This window comes from Tympanuchus pallidicinctus, unplaced genomic scaffold, assembly GCF_026119805.1.
Source record: "Tympanuchus pallidicinctus isolate F22 unplaced genomic scaffold, pur_lepc_1.0 scaffold3, whole genome shotgun sequence".
Classification (NCBI taxonomy): domain Eukaryota; kingdom Metazoa; phylum Chordata; class Aves; order Galliformes; family Phasianidae; genus Tympanuchus; species Tympanuchus pallidicinctus.
The window spans coordinates 53,004,311-53,019,315 of NW_026294747.1; the positions used below are offsets into that span (position 1 = coordinate 53,004,311).

The window sequence follows — 15,005 nt, forward strand, 5'->3', positions numbered from 1 at the left end:
TTGAAACTTTTAATAAAACACAAATGCAAACTGTACCATTCCTTCAAGTAAATCCCATGGAGATCTACCATGTTGTCACAGCTAATGAAACTAACTGGGGTTGCACAGACTGAGGCCAAGTGTTTCACTGTTGCATGGACTCACCCTTAATTCTTGAAGGACTGGCTGTCCACATGGTCAGATTACTTCTGGAACATACTGAAGTACTGATACAGTTCAGTCAAAACTTAAGCTTTCATGTCTGCAAACTGAAGTATTACACAAATATTTGCTAGCTCTGGGACAATCAGCACAGCATCTTGCAAAAGCAATCTAAGCATTCTGTAAGACGAAGATACTACATCAAATGCAGTGAGTGCCAGAAGCTGTCAAAGGTTGTTACCTCTGACACACGGACAACTAGATCCCAAAAAACAAACACAGCAGCAAACAAAAAATGCTACTCCAAATTGCCATTCTCTGCTGGTTTCAGCCAGCAGGCAATAGAACAATATGAGATGAACACAGAGCTGCCATTCAAACCCTGAGTGAGAGGCACAAACCAAAACCACTGTGTTTGCATGACCCCGTCTATATCACAGACATTAGCACTATCCATCCACTAACTTTGTAAAGTACCAACTACAGCTCCAGCACTAACCAAATCTACTGTAATGCAATTTTCACTTTTTCATTTGAGTTATGGAGGAAGGGAGCTCAACTGATGAGATACAGGAGAAAAACTTTGTTTTTTCTTTCTACAAGAGACTTTTTTGTGTGGCTACGAAGAATTCAGAATGGCAAGATCCCCAAAGGGCCAAAAGAGCCAGGTCACCCAGAGCCCAGCCCACAGCAAGGAGACTGAAAGTACAGCCCTTGGAAAGGGCCATCTAGCAGCACCAAGCAGGGCCTCTGCATAGAACCATTAGAGAATCATAGAATTGCTCAGGTTGGAAAAGACCTTCAAGATCATCAAGTCCAACAACAACCTAACCATACTACCCTAACTAACAACCTCCCACTAAATCATGTCCCTGAGCACCACATCCAGATCATTTTTAAACACATCCAGGGATGGTGACTCAACCACCTCCCTGGGGAGCCTATTCCAGTGCTTAACTACCCTTTCTGTAAAGAAGTTTTTCCTGATATCCAATCTAAACTTATACTGTCACAACTTGAGGCCATTTCCCCTTGTCCTGTCACCAGTGAGAAGAGACCAACCCCACTCTTGCTGCAATCACCTTTCAAGTATTTGAAGAGAGCAATAAGGTCTCCTCTCAGCCTCCTTTTCCCCAGACTAAACAGCCCCAATTCCTTCAGTCTCTCCTCATGTGGCACCTTCTCCAAGTTTGTCACAAGCCTTGTTGCCCTTCTTTGGACCTGCTCCAGCACTTCAGTGTCCTTTCTGTACTGACATGCATGTCACATGGCAACATATAATCACTTGAAAAGTGCTCCTTTGTATGAATTTGCTAAGAATTACCCTGTGCTTTGGGTGTCACAGCAATTCTGCCATAATCAGATGTTGTAAAGGTCTATGCAATAAAAGAGGCACTATGATATTACTGTCCTGTCAGCTGCGTCTTCATATGATTGCATCCACTTACACTGCAAAGTTTACCAGCACACACATTTGAAATAATGCTTTTAATTTTCAATCAGATACTCTCTGTAAGGAAATGACATAATTGAATATCCAGGGGAAGAAAATAAAAAGCAAATTCTGACTCCGTGGTGTTATTTAATAGCAGTGAAAGTACTTACCAGGTGGCCTATTAATTGCGAGGTTTCGGAAATGACTGCCTTTGATCATCTCCACTGACAGCCGCCCCGTAGTTGCATTGTATGACAAGCCCACGAGCAGCTCTGGCACCCCTCCATGCGACAGGGACTGTGTTGAAGAAGCGCTATCACTGTGAGAGATTGCTGACAGACTAAGCTGAGAGTCTGCACTCTGCAGGGAAAGAGCACTGAAAGTCTCATCAGAATGTTTACCACCACCCTCCCTTTGGTTTATATTTTGTGGCCTTGTTTAGTAAGATCACGCTTATGAAATGGCAGTGACTAAGAATGAATTACGATACGGCACAGAAAGAATGAAAGCATCACTTTTACACAAACATATCTCTGAACCTTCTCTTTAAAAGATGAGGAACTCTGTGCAACATGTTATTACTAGTGCAAATCAAAGCCTCCGAGATAAGCATACATCACAATGCATTAAGAGCACAGTAAATCTCCTTAAAAATGGCTTTTGGATGAAATGCACCTTGCACAGTTTGGATTACTTTTGGTCACGTATTATATTTTCTAAATTTCCTTCCTTGAACCACAATGTACACTCTATCCCCTTCTCACCCAGTGTATCATCTTTCATTCATTTTCTGTGCATCACTTCTTACTGAGCTTCTTGTAGGCAGTGAATCATGTCAGAGCTCCTCTGCACAAGTTGATCGGCGTAGCCATACAACTGTGATGTGCATGGAAGGCTATGAAGCAGCACAGCCATTTCTTCCTCCCATGACCTACCTCTCCAGTCTGCCATGCAAAGGAACATCAGTAAGTATTTCTGGTAACATGGAAACTGCTCAGTGCAAAGATCCACAAGCTTGGAGTTAATACCAAATGAGGTAGTCTTCAAATTGGCAGTAATACAGCTCCATCAGCATAATAGTGCACATGAACTACTGTTCTTGTCGAAATTAAGTCAATTAGTCTTGGAGATTCCAAGACTCAAGCTACAGGTTCTGCGTAGCCTATTTATAATGTGCACCTCTGTGTAGGAAGGACATGCTGCCTTCTCTCCCTTAATGCTAACTGTGGTAGTGATTGCAGGACAGATCCACTATTTGCATTCTGTCAGTCCTGAATTAAAGATATTAAGTACAGCCAATCCCCATTCACCAAAGGAACAATTTTATGGACTCCAAATTTCCTTCCTCAAACTTACGGTCAAATTACTCCTTGGCTCCAAGACCAGCGTCACCTTCACTTCCCCTTCCTGGCTGATGTTGCTCAGGTAGAACAACTGCTCTCCCATCATCTTCTCTCCAATCACCTTGTGCACAGCATAGAGGCGGAAACGGACAGCATGGCCACCTAACTCATGTGGCTCCAGCTTACTAAAGGTGATATTATCCTTGAACACAGGGATGGGTCCTCGCTGAACACTTGTCTTACCCCTCTGTTTCTTGCTAGGCATCAATACTGTGTGCACTTGCCAAGTGTTCACACCACTGCGGTCTTTGTCTGGGATGTCCCTGGCCTCCAAGACAGTAACCACGAGCTTTTGACTTGAGGCTTTATAACTGAAAATGACATCAAGATCACCGCATTTACAAACGGGCTGATGAGCACTGTGATGAGCTGGTTCATTGTTCACCTCATCAGCCTCCTGCAAAGAGAAGGAAGAAAAAAAACCTTCACTGGAGTTCAGCTGCCTCTGTGATGCCAGCTTTATTTAAAAAATGTTGATGACCTCACTTGTGCTTGCAACGTAGGCAGTTTCTCTGGAAAATAAGGATGCCACTTCTTCCTCAGAGGCCAATGCTAGTTAATTGCCTGATTCTGTGTAATATTCCCCATACAATCTAGTAAGCAACAGCACTTGTTGAAACATTTCCAACAAAGAGTTTCATCAATATTTAAATGTTTAGCAAAAGACTGCTAATTTAGCAAAAAACTGTACACAGGGGAAAAACTAGTCCAAAAGTTGGGGTTTCTTACTTCATTTCATTCACACTTATTTTGAGGCATTAATAAAACTTTTGGTTTCATTTGGTTAAAAATGTTGCAACCTGGACTTATGGACATAGACTTATTTATTCATTTTACATTACTGAAATAAAAAAAAATTTCAATCAAACCTGGTAACTTCTTGGGCATTTTGTTCTGTAGGATGATCAAACCTTTAAGCATTGTGTTCACTTCGATGGAAAGGGAAATCAAAATATCCAAATTTGTTGCAGAATGGAAATTCCATTTCTACATGCTACTCTATCTCTCAATATTTTTCCCACAGCTAAAGCAATCATAATCAAGAGAAACTGTCTGATTAAATACATATTGATCCTTTATTCATTTTTTAAGTCTCCCAAGAGATGCATCTGTACCTTCTGTCCAGTATGGATACTAAAATGTTCAGATTAAAAATTCAAAATAGAAAACAAAAGTGTGCAGACCAATTCACGCGCAATCTTTTATCTACTTTTAAAGTAAGAGTCATCTTGATAGAAGAAAATAAAAAACACAGATGCTCACCTTACCTTTTGATGAGTGGGCGTGCGCCTTTCTGTTCAAAAGTGCTCGTTATCTCAGAGCTAGAATGTGCTTCAAGTGATAAAGGGGTTGCTATAGTGATCAATGATTTGTATTTAAACATGAGTATACACTGTACTAGGGAAAGATTTCCAGTTAATAGCCTGAAGGTGAATTAAGGCCTGTCACTAGCAGTCTGAGTCACCCTCCTCCTCAAACATTTATCTTCCTTTGCATTTCAAGTAACGCTTCTTCTCAACATAGGAATCTTATTGTTTAGAGTACAGCTGATGGGCCATAAGACTTCTGATGTAATTCCCTTGAGAAGTTTCTAGGGTAGGCTGTCTCAAAAAAGACCTCAAACAAATCTCAAAACTGACATCTACTTCCTGTTAGTCTACTTTTCAAGTGTTCAGATTCATCTGCCATGATGTTCAGAGCTCCAGCTTCTCATATTTGTATCGATGTTTGAGAGATTCACAGATCTGGATACAGAAGTCCATTTCTGTACAATGATGGAGACCTGCTGTCATACATCTTGCAATAGTAATGCCAAAGAGAGAAGTCTCATCTCTTGGTCAGTACACAGAATGACTTGCTTGCCCGTAAACATGCCTTTCTGTATGAGCAGCAGGTTTCAAAGGCAAAAACACAAGGCAGGCCAGGTTGCCAGGAGAGAATGTGATGTTATGCAGATTTAAGTGCTGCTATGTAGCTGTCAAAGTTATTTCTGTCTGTTTGTTGAAATAATATTTAAGAAGGATATGTAATGGAACTGCACTTGATTTGCTTTTCTCTTTGCAAGTTCATCCCTCCTCACTTTCATCTGTGCATTTGCTGTTTAGGAGATGGAATCAAGACACAATTGAGAACTGCTACCAAAGTGTAGAGAAAACTATACTTGCAGCATAAATGCTTTCATCTACATGGCTGAGCAGAAGATGTGAATACCCATGCATCATCATAAGCCCACAGGTAGAAAAAGCCAAGAGATACTTTCCTGCCCCAACCCGGCTGAGTGTCTCTTCTTCTGGCTGCCTGAAAAGCAGACTGTAGGTCAGGTATTCAGTCTTACACAAAATGGTTAAAAAGGATCTGGATATCAAGGGGGTTCAGATTGCATACCAGAAGGTGACTGGGCATGGCACAGGCTTCCCAGGGCAACGGACATGGCTTCAAGCTGCTGGAGCTCGAGAAGCATCTGGGCAACACACTCAGATACAGGGTTTGGATTTGAGGTGGTCCTGCTGCATGGAGCCAGGAGTTGGACTTGATGGCCCTTATGGGTCCCTTCCAACTCAGGATACTCTATGATTCTATGAAATCTTGAATCTATTACAATAGCTGTGGCCATATCCACTGCAAAGAAAACTGCTTACATTGGAGGAAGGGAGGAAAAGAGAAATGCCAGACTGTGGCACTTGGGCTGATGCCTTCAGAGAGATCTGTGCTATCTGGCACTCACTGTGGGTTTTCAGCCCACAAAGCCTTCAGATGCTTAATCTTCTTTCTGCAGAAGTCTTAACAAAACAGCCACTGGCTTCTGGAACTCCGCTTAGGGCCAGGAGTGTTTTGTGAATGTACTGGCTACACAAATGGTTAAACTGGAATCCAAGGAGTGTAGAACCTCACCTGAATTGATTTTTTCCCTCCTCCCAGCACTGTTGTTGTGATGCCAACCCAGTTACACTATGTGTGTAACCCAGTCACTCAGGACAGAGCCAACATCCATTTCACTAAGTAAAAGAAGTCCACTTCTGCTAGGGAAACCTGTGAGAGCAGCTAATTATGGACGAGGCTTGAAATGGTACTTGTGGTTCCACTGTAGGGGCATAAAATTATCATTTTTGTCTCTAAAGAGAGGTGCTTTGAATGGAGCATAATAGCACTTGAACATTTCTGGCATGTCAGAACATTTAGTTCCTGCAATAAAAAGTCTTTCATTAATCCACACAATACCTTTGGATGAGAAGCTGCTCACAGAAGATAAACTGGGACTTGGGGATATGTGCCCCCTGATGCTATAATCACTGTTTGCATTTTTAAAATCTACATACCAGGAGTAAATCAAGAGATGTATTCCAAAGAAATTCAAGTGGAGGACATTTGAGACACTGCAGCAGACATGTACCAAGGGGATATTTGTCAAATGCAAAGGAGAAATGAGCCTCAGATGAGCAGACAAACACAGCATGTCAGGCACACAGCGAAGAGAGGTCAAAGCTGCCACTGCTCAGAGTTCCTGTGTGTGGTATAGTACTCTGTGGGACTGGTTGAGCAGCAAACCAAAAAGCTATTCAAAATGTCCTTTAAGGCTGGAGCTTGGGAGCTGAGGAGTGGCTCTCCATCTCTTTAACCAGTTGCATGCTTTGAGGAAAGGTACCCTTTTCTTAAAGCCTTGTTGCTCCAAGTATGGAAGCATTCATTTCCACAGCTGAAGAGCAGTCTCCTTTAACTCGGGAAGAAGACGTGACCTTTGTGCTGTTCTTTCAATAAGCCTGATGCAGGCTGATATTTTTTCAGAAATTTAATCTTGTGGTAAAATAATAAGAAAATCAAACACATCACGCAGGAAGAATGTGAGAGCCAAGGAGGTTGCTAAGTCATCAGACATTCGCAATGTCTTAAATTCTAATGTTTTCCTGAGGCTTCAAAACAAAGGAGTAGAACTAAGGGAAAGCCAAAGAGCTCTCTACCCTTGTGCCCCTTCTTACCTTGGAAAGATGCCCATTTTCAATGGGGACCACAATGATGGTCACTTTAGCAAGTCCCAGACACCCCGCCAGTTGCCTCCAGCTTTCCAGATGCTGTCCAAATTATAGAAACCACCAGTACCATTCAAAATCTTACATGATATGTAATAAATGACAGTTCACTGTACCTCAGGGCTCCAAGCTGATGAGCTGTCAGTAGCATCATTTCCTTCAAATCCCTGGTTGTTAAATGCTGTCTCCAATTCCAAACATCCTTCTGCGGCTTGCTGGCTGAAGCCATCAGCAGTGCTGGACTCCATCCTAGGCCCTGAATGCTGCCCAGCACTCATGCACTCCGTTGTTCTTGAATCAACAGATACATGGTCATTTCCATGACAGGACAGGTTGTCTTGGTAACTCGGTTGGCTTAGTCCATCCAGATCTAACAATTTTCAGTAAGAAAACAATTTCAGAGGGATTAGAATGAATTCCTTGCCCTCTCTCTCCCAAAACATCTCTCTCTTATTATTTTTTTTTTTTTTGTCCGTGCCACTGCATGGCAGAGGCAGCTCCTCTTTGGAGCACTGCAGCACAGGACTAGCAATAAATCTTGTACGTATCAGCTTTGATGGAGTGGACATGGCCGTTCCTCACTCTCCACATCCTGAACAGAGAAACCAGCTTCTTTTTCTTGAAGGGGTTAATCACAAAATGCAATCAAAGGACTGCCTTGGGTGTTCTAGTGCCTTGGTGCTGATTTGTGGCCCCCTAGTTTACATGAAAACACAGATTGGACAAATGACAGCACAGGATAGGCAGGAACAGGTATCAGCAACATCCTTTCACTCAGGAGGAAGAGGAAAAGGCAGAAGCCAGCACGGCTAAGAGGATGGTGCTGGTAAGAAAAGGAGTTTTGCAGAGGTAAAAGTACCACCACAACCCCATTGCTCATCCCTGAGAGCTTAGGAGACGCATTCCCTAACTTCCTTGCCTACTTTTGTTAGTTTTAATTCATCTGGTCTTTAACATTTACTTTATGGTCTAAAGGAAAGTTTATAAATGAGAACAAAACGGTCTCATTTTGTGCAAATCACAACAGGTTCCTCCTCTGTGCCATCAAAACCTCTGTTATGAACACAGAGCACTTTATTCCAAGACATCAAGGAGAGCACTCTGTGTGGAGTGACACAGGTAATGACACGGGCAGGAACACAGATGAAAATAACATTGTGATTTGGCCTTGAATGTGTTCTGCAAACACTTGCAGAAGAAAACCTTTCTCCTTCCAATGAACGTGATGCCAAGCCTTGCTTTAGAAACACAAAGAGCCAGGTTCTGCCTCTATTGCTTTCAAGTAAGCTAGGAGCAGTTACACTGAATGGGAAAAAGCTGCACTTCCAGACAGATGATGAAAGTAATTGGAACCGATTCAAAAATACTTGGAATTTAAATGTTTGTTCTCATGAACAATATTTTTTTCAAATTCGTCCTCCAACTCAAATCTTTAAATAATAGTAATAACTACCGCATTAAATAGAAAACAATTACTCTGTTTTGGTTTAGATTAACCAACATTTTCATTCTCTCCACATCCCACTGTCTGGAACAAAAAGTCCAAACCCTTATGAGTAGAAATTCAATGCTTGGCCCTCGGAACAAATATATTGTTAGTGATTCATATCAGCCCCACAAAAACAAAACAAACAAACAGAATGGAGAATAATGACTCTGGAACCATTTCTTGGAGGTGGGCAGAAGCCCTCGTCTCCCTTCTTGTCTGCTCTTTCCATTAATAACTAGGAGAACTTGTTCCTTTCCATCTGCCCACGAAGGGCCTCACCTGCTCCCTCCCAGCAAAACGCCTCAAGCATGGGCACTTCAACAGAGCAGTCTGAGAGCACCTCACAGTTTTATAATCACGGTGCAGCTCTGAGATGTAGAGATGGTCCTTTGGGAGAATGAGGGACCTGAATTCCGATCTCTCAGTGTCAGATGAGTGCTCTTCTCACTCCCTTCTACAGTGCGCAGTCCGCCTCTTCTTATCCTCATCCCCTGTCTGGCAGACCTAGTCCTGAAACCAAGAGCTCTCATTCTCTCCCCTCTGCCCCGAGCTGAAGCTCTAGCGAAAGCAGAAAGCCATTTTTTTGCCATTACTCCCATTTTCTCTACGGTGTCAAAAAACAGAAACAAGTAAACAGAGCAATGCAAGAAATAAGACAACGAAAATTCCACATATACAAATTTACTGAGAGTGAATGGGTACAGGCGCTCCTTAAGGCATTTAATTAGCAAGCCAACGTCTAATACACATTTTAAACAGTGGGTCATCCATCAAAGCACACACCACACAGCAGGCTTTCAGAATAAAATGCTACTGTAGTAAGAAATCATCCTCACACAATTGTCTTGTGGTTTTGACTCCTGCTGGGATAATATCTAGATCAATAATGGAGGAATTTTCAAAAACTACATTAAAGCCATAAAAGGCTATTCATAACAGGAAAACTCCAGAAATGTATTAATAGAGCAAGCCATTTCCCTGGGACTCAGACACAAAATGAATGTGTTAGGAAAGCAAATGTAGTATTCAGGGAGAAGAAGGGAAAAGGTGATTCACCGCAACCATTTAGTGAAACAGTCTGGCTTTCTTCTTTAAATTTAAAGTAGTTTGGTAAGCGATAATCACTTACAAGTACCAGTATTAGAGAATCGTTACAGGTAATAGCCCAGCTATACAGAAGAGAAAAACTGTATGTCTCCAATTACATCGGTTTTAGTATTATATTCACACAAAAAATGGTCAAAACAGAAGTTGTTCATGTAAGGGAAAAGGTCATAGCAGTAAAACGCCTGTAATTTACTTGAGAGAACTTTAAGGAAGAAAATGTCAACTGTCTTACAAATACCTGACATGAATAAACAGCACAGTATCAGGGATATATGCCGAGACAGACTTATCAAACTATTTCAGTTTTAATTAGCCAGGAGTCCCCACAGAGCAATAGAGGTCTGTTCTATAATTAAGGGCGGATAGCACTGTATACTAAAAGAGTGTGGGTTTTTCAGTTCTGTCCCACCACTTGTCCCTGCTGTGTCACACACCACAAGTCGTAACAGAGACCAGGAGCACACCAGGGACCATCCATCACCACAGAATTGGGAAGGGCTCTGTTCAGGGTTGGAGAACTGGCTACAACGAAACACGGAACTTGGCCAGATGAAAGGATGAGACTCACCCATGGCAGCAGGGAACAGAACCCTAATAGCTGCTGGGATATGGAAGCATTCCTCTTATGATATATGGAAAGTTCAGCATGTGCAATACTGAAATACTGTGAATATTCAAATTAGCAGATCAATTGTTAGTTTAAGCTAAAATACCCTTCTTCTTTTCCAACGATGCACAATCTCTCAGTTCTATGAACTACAATATCCTGAGAGATCTCAATGGTTCCTAAAGTGCACTGTCAGAGTTAGAAGATGAAGCCCAGCAGACCTTGCTAAATGAATACCAAATAATTTATTAACCAGAAGGAAACACTGAGGTGAAAAGTTTAATGTGTGGCTGTTACTTGCATTGACCAAGGCAATGTCTGCTCTGTGGACTGCAGCAAATTGCTGTGATTTTACAAAAAAAAAAAAAAAAAAAAAAAGCCTCTCTTTTCTCTGTGATTTTCAAAAATGAAAGAAACTTTATCCCTGCTTCTAGACTGAACATAAGCGAGCAAGGGAACTTGCAAGCTTGTTTAAGTCAAGTACAGTCAAGACAAGGAACAGATTTCAGGATAGAACTTGGTACTTCTGGACTAGAAATCCTTTAAGCGGTGACTTTCATAGAATCATCTGAGTTGGAAGGGACTTAAAAAGGCCATCTGGTTCAAGCCCCCTGCAATGAACAGGGACACCCACAGCTCCATCAGGTGCTCAGAGCCCCGTCCAGCCTGACCTTGGCTGTCTCCAGGCACAGGGCACCACCAGCTCTCTGTGCAACCTATGCCAGTATCTCTTCCTGAAAGACAGACACAAGAGCAGATGTGAGTCAGTGGGATTGAAACACGTCTGCCCTCACACTATACTTCTCTTGACTGACCTTTGCTGGAGCCCCGTGCCAAGCCACTTCTCAATACCTCTGCACCACAGTCTCCCTTGCATTGAGCCACACCAGACACAGGGAGACTGGGAGGAGCCCTTTGCTTATTTTGAGATTAGTCATCAAGGTGCTAAAAAAAACCTTCCCAGAAGAGCCTCAAAGAAGCAGAACTATTATCTAATTACAATTAATCTAAACAAAAATGGCCTATAAATTTTAGGGCTCACAGAGAAAAAGGATCTTAAATTTCAAGTTACATTATGCAATCAGGCCAAGATTGTTTAATTTACCACATGCTGGGTAATAGCACAAGATGACTCCATGATTCCAGAACTAAAGCAGGCTCTTTATTAATAGGGTGATTTGCAGAGAAGCTGTGGGCAGAGCTGGCATTCAAGCCATTCAGCTCCCTAGAGCATCCTCCAAATCCATCCTTCCTACAGTTCACGCTCCTCTTCTCAAGCTCTATCCAGGTTACTACAAAGATTTTTAACGGTTGAAAAGCTCAGGCTAAACAAGTCCAAAGTGCAGATCATGACAACGTTCATAACAAAAACAGAGGGTCAAGGGAAATTTTGTTTAAGAACATGATCTGAGAAGACTTTGCATGCCAAGGCTGAGTGGGAGAAAAGCTTATCAAGGCTCCCCAGGGCACTCAATTTCTCCTTCTGTCTAAGTCTGTGGTAGGTTTCTGATTCCATAAAAACAAAATTATCAATTTGAAGAGACTTGACATACTCAAGGACATCAGTATATAGGCATTAGTTCATAATGAAAAGTCTAATTTTGAATTGAATGTCCTTAGTGAAAGCAGGTCTCAACATGTGGCTGAATCTAATTTCTGAACAGCTATTTAAATAGCATTAGTATTACCCCTGAAAATAAGAGCACCTCTGCACCATGTTGTGCCAGAAGAATTCAGTGGAGGGCCATATCTTGAAATGTTCAGAGCATGTATTAAAATCAAGCAATTGTATTTCAAAAGTAAGGCATTCTATGGAACTAAAAACAGAGGGCACTTTCACAGCTCTTCCCTCTAATGAATTTACCCATGTGTTCAGGCCAATTTTCTAAGCAGCTACATTTTTAAATGCATCCCATCTTTGTTTGTATAGAAGAGTCATTACATTAGTCCATAGAAGATCATAAAATTCTTCCCTTCTGTGCCATAAATTTTCAGTTTCTGTCACTGCCTGACATTTGGCGTATGTGCTGGCAAATGATATAGCATAATTCATTCACTGTTCACCTTGTGTTTGCAAAGCTGTTGTAAAAGGCTTTTGCTAAAACGCTTGACTTGAATGGCACAGATTGAAACAGATTATTAAAACAAAGTCCTGCAGTCATTATCTTGGCAAAACTGGCAATAAAATCCAAGAAAATCCATGTGGGTTATGAGCCAGAATTCAAAAACAATAGACTTTCATTGGAAAGATCTTCATAAACTTCAGCACGGCTTGGATCCAGACTCTACTCTCTTCAACTATTTCAGAACTGAGCTGCAAGTAACCAATCAGGAGAACAAGTTTAGTAAGAAAGAAAGCAAAATCACATCAGATACATCTGTGTCTTGCTCCTAAAGGCTGGAGAGCAAGTGGTTGAATGTGGGACTATGCTTCATGCCCGCTTGTGTTGCTTTTTCAGATATTCCCGATCAAAAACTTTGTGAGCATGACACATACGTTTTAAGCTGCTAAATCACCTCATCATCGCCATCTGATGATGCTGTCAGTTCTTTGTCCACCCCGTAACTGTTACTGAGAATGACAACTTGGGATTGAGATAGTCTTGCTCTAAACCAAGAGGCTGGATGATGTGGCACACTCCTAGCTCCCAGACAGCCATCTGGGGACAAAAAGGGGAGCAAGAGTTTGGGGAAGATGAGGAATGAACTCAACGTGGAACTGCTTCTTCAAACCTCAGAAAAACCTCTGGATGTGATATCGTATCTGCAATAGTTATGAACTGTTAGACCTTGACCCATTCTGCACGTCATTATTTTTTTAAATGCAACTATTTAACAGAGCGGAACAGAGTAGGACACAGTGTACACACAGAACCACTTATAAAATCATTAGCACATGCAATGACAAATTAGTCAGCAAAGGGCTTGAAAACTTTCTTACTCTTCCACACCCTTTCATCTCCCCCTAAGGTGGAGAGGGAACTTCTTTTGTGCAGAGAAAGCAGCTCAGACGTGGCCTGCTCTATGGGTAAGGCCACAAGCACACAGAGCACACGGCTCACAGGCACTGCTGACTCCATCTGCCAGCAGCAGAGGAACTCAGGAGACCAATGTAAATTGTAACCTTTAAAAGTGAAGATAGGCATTTGAGCACATGGCCATGAACGCCCTTCCCCTCCTACTGCCAACACGTGTTTCGAATACAAGATGACTGCACCCTCATTAGTGTCAAAATAGCTGCCAGATGGGGAAAGAGGGTTTGGAACACACTAAATATACTTGGCCTTGCTTTGTCAGGGTGAGATGCAGAGGCATTTTGCTGATCCCCCCATCATCAGCAGGGAGGGAGGCCAGCAGCAGAATGTTCTGACCCACTGGCACACAGTTGTGTAGTGGGGGCATGGAGACAGAGAGTGGTCAGTGTGTGTGTGTTTGTGCATGTGTGTGTGAATAAGCCAGATGTCTAGTGGTCGATTTACTGCTGCTCTTCAGCATGAAGTGTACAATAACGGTTGCCAAGATTCACTTTGATAATCACCACGGCAAATCCAAGCAGCTGAACAAATGAGCATTGCAGTGACACGGGCTGGTTTGGGACAAAAAGCAACTTTTTCACTTCCTATCTCATGACAACCACGTGGCTTCCAGCAGAGAAGCAGGATCCTGCCTTTACACCGTGTCAGGTCTATTAAATCCTGAAATGTAAACTTAGTGACAGTGGCATCCACTGCTCCACAAGCCCTCCTGCTGCCACTCTGAGATCAGCACACAGCTCCTTGGGCAGAAGAACTGAGGAAGAGCAAACTGCACCCAGCCACAGCCCAGCAGAATCACGCAATCACTAAGACTGGAAAAGGCCATTAAGATCACCCAGTCCAACCACCAACCCATCCCACCTTGCCCACTCTGCCCAAGTCCCTCAGTGCCACATCTCCACTATTCTTAAACATCTACAGCCACGGTGACCCCAGCACCTCCTTGGGTAGCTGTGCCACTGCATTACCACTAAAGCTAAGCGTTCCTATTCTGATTAAAACAGTAGTTTTAGGACATTAGTTTGTAAATGGTTGGTGACTAGCTACTGTAAAAATTATTTTTTATAAAAGCTGTTAAAAATAAGTTTCTTTGAGATTGCTTCAAATAAAAATTATTTCAAGTTGTAGCAGCCCTATGGCCTAGATCTACCCAAATAATCAGGAGACATAAAACCACATGTTCCTTTTCAGCCAACTGTGTAGTCAATTCACTACCTCTGCAAAATTAATTTAAATGCTCAGGAAAAGCTGGTAAGCTCTACTTACACATGAATATCTTCTGAGCACTTAGGGCACGAAATGAAATTTTAAACAAAAGTCTGCTTTGCGCTCAGTTTGCCAAAAATCCTAGGTAAATCTTCTTTAATAAATACACCACGTCTTTCCCCATTTTCTAGAAAACATTCAGCATGAAGATCCTGGATTCACGAGCACTGTGGCAGCCTTATTTCAGAAGTGGGATAAATTCAGACCAAAACTTAAAAGTTTGAGCTGTCTGCAAAAAATACTACTAATTTTCTCTCTTTTGGGAAGCGTGAGGGCAAAGGGAGCTCTTCTTGTTTTGGAGCCATAGAACAGTGTGGTACAGCTGCTGCTGAAATGTGACCATTGCAAACACAGCAAGAATGAATCAGGAGCTCCTTGAAGAGAAAGAATTACAAATATTTCAGTTCCTAAAGAAAAACTGTAATGCACTTGCATGCTCTGCAGCACAGGGATGGATATACAGTCTGTACTCATCATGCATTGGGTTCCCTTTGAAC

At 42.1% G+C, this 15,005-nt stretch overlaps 1 protein-coding gene across 6 annotated transcripts in view; it reads right to left on the minus strand.

The window, feature by feature from the left end:
- The window catches only part of SYT16 (synaptotagmin 16), a 121,101-nt gene that overhangs the window by 17,384 nt on the left and 88,712 nt on the right, over positions 1–15,005 (minus strand). For all 6 annotated transcript variants that reach the window (XM_052696109.1, XM_052696110.1, XM_052696108.1 and 3 more), the window contains 3 exons: positions 7,121–7,374; positions 2,933–3,376; positions 1,747–1,936 (listed from right to left, as the gene is read on the minus strand). In XM_052696109.1, coding sequence (XP_052552069.1) covers positions 1,747–1,936; positions 2,933–3,376; positions 7,121–7,282 — 796 coding nt within the window. In that variant the 5' untranslated portion in view covers positions 7,283–7,374. The remainder of the gene's footprint in view (positions 1–1,746; positions 1,937–2,932; positions 3,377–7,120; positions 7,375–15,005) is intronic.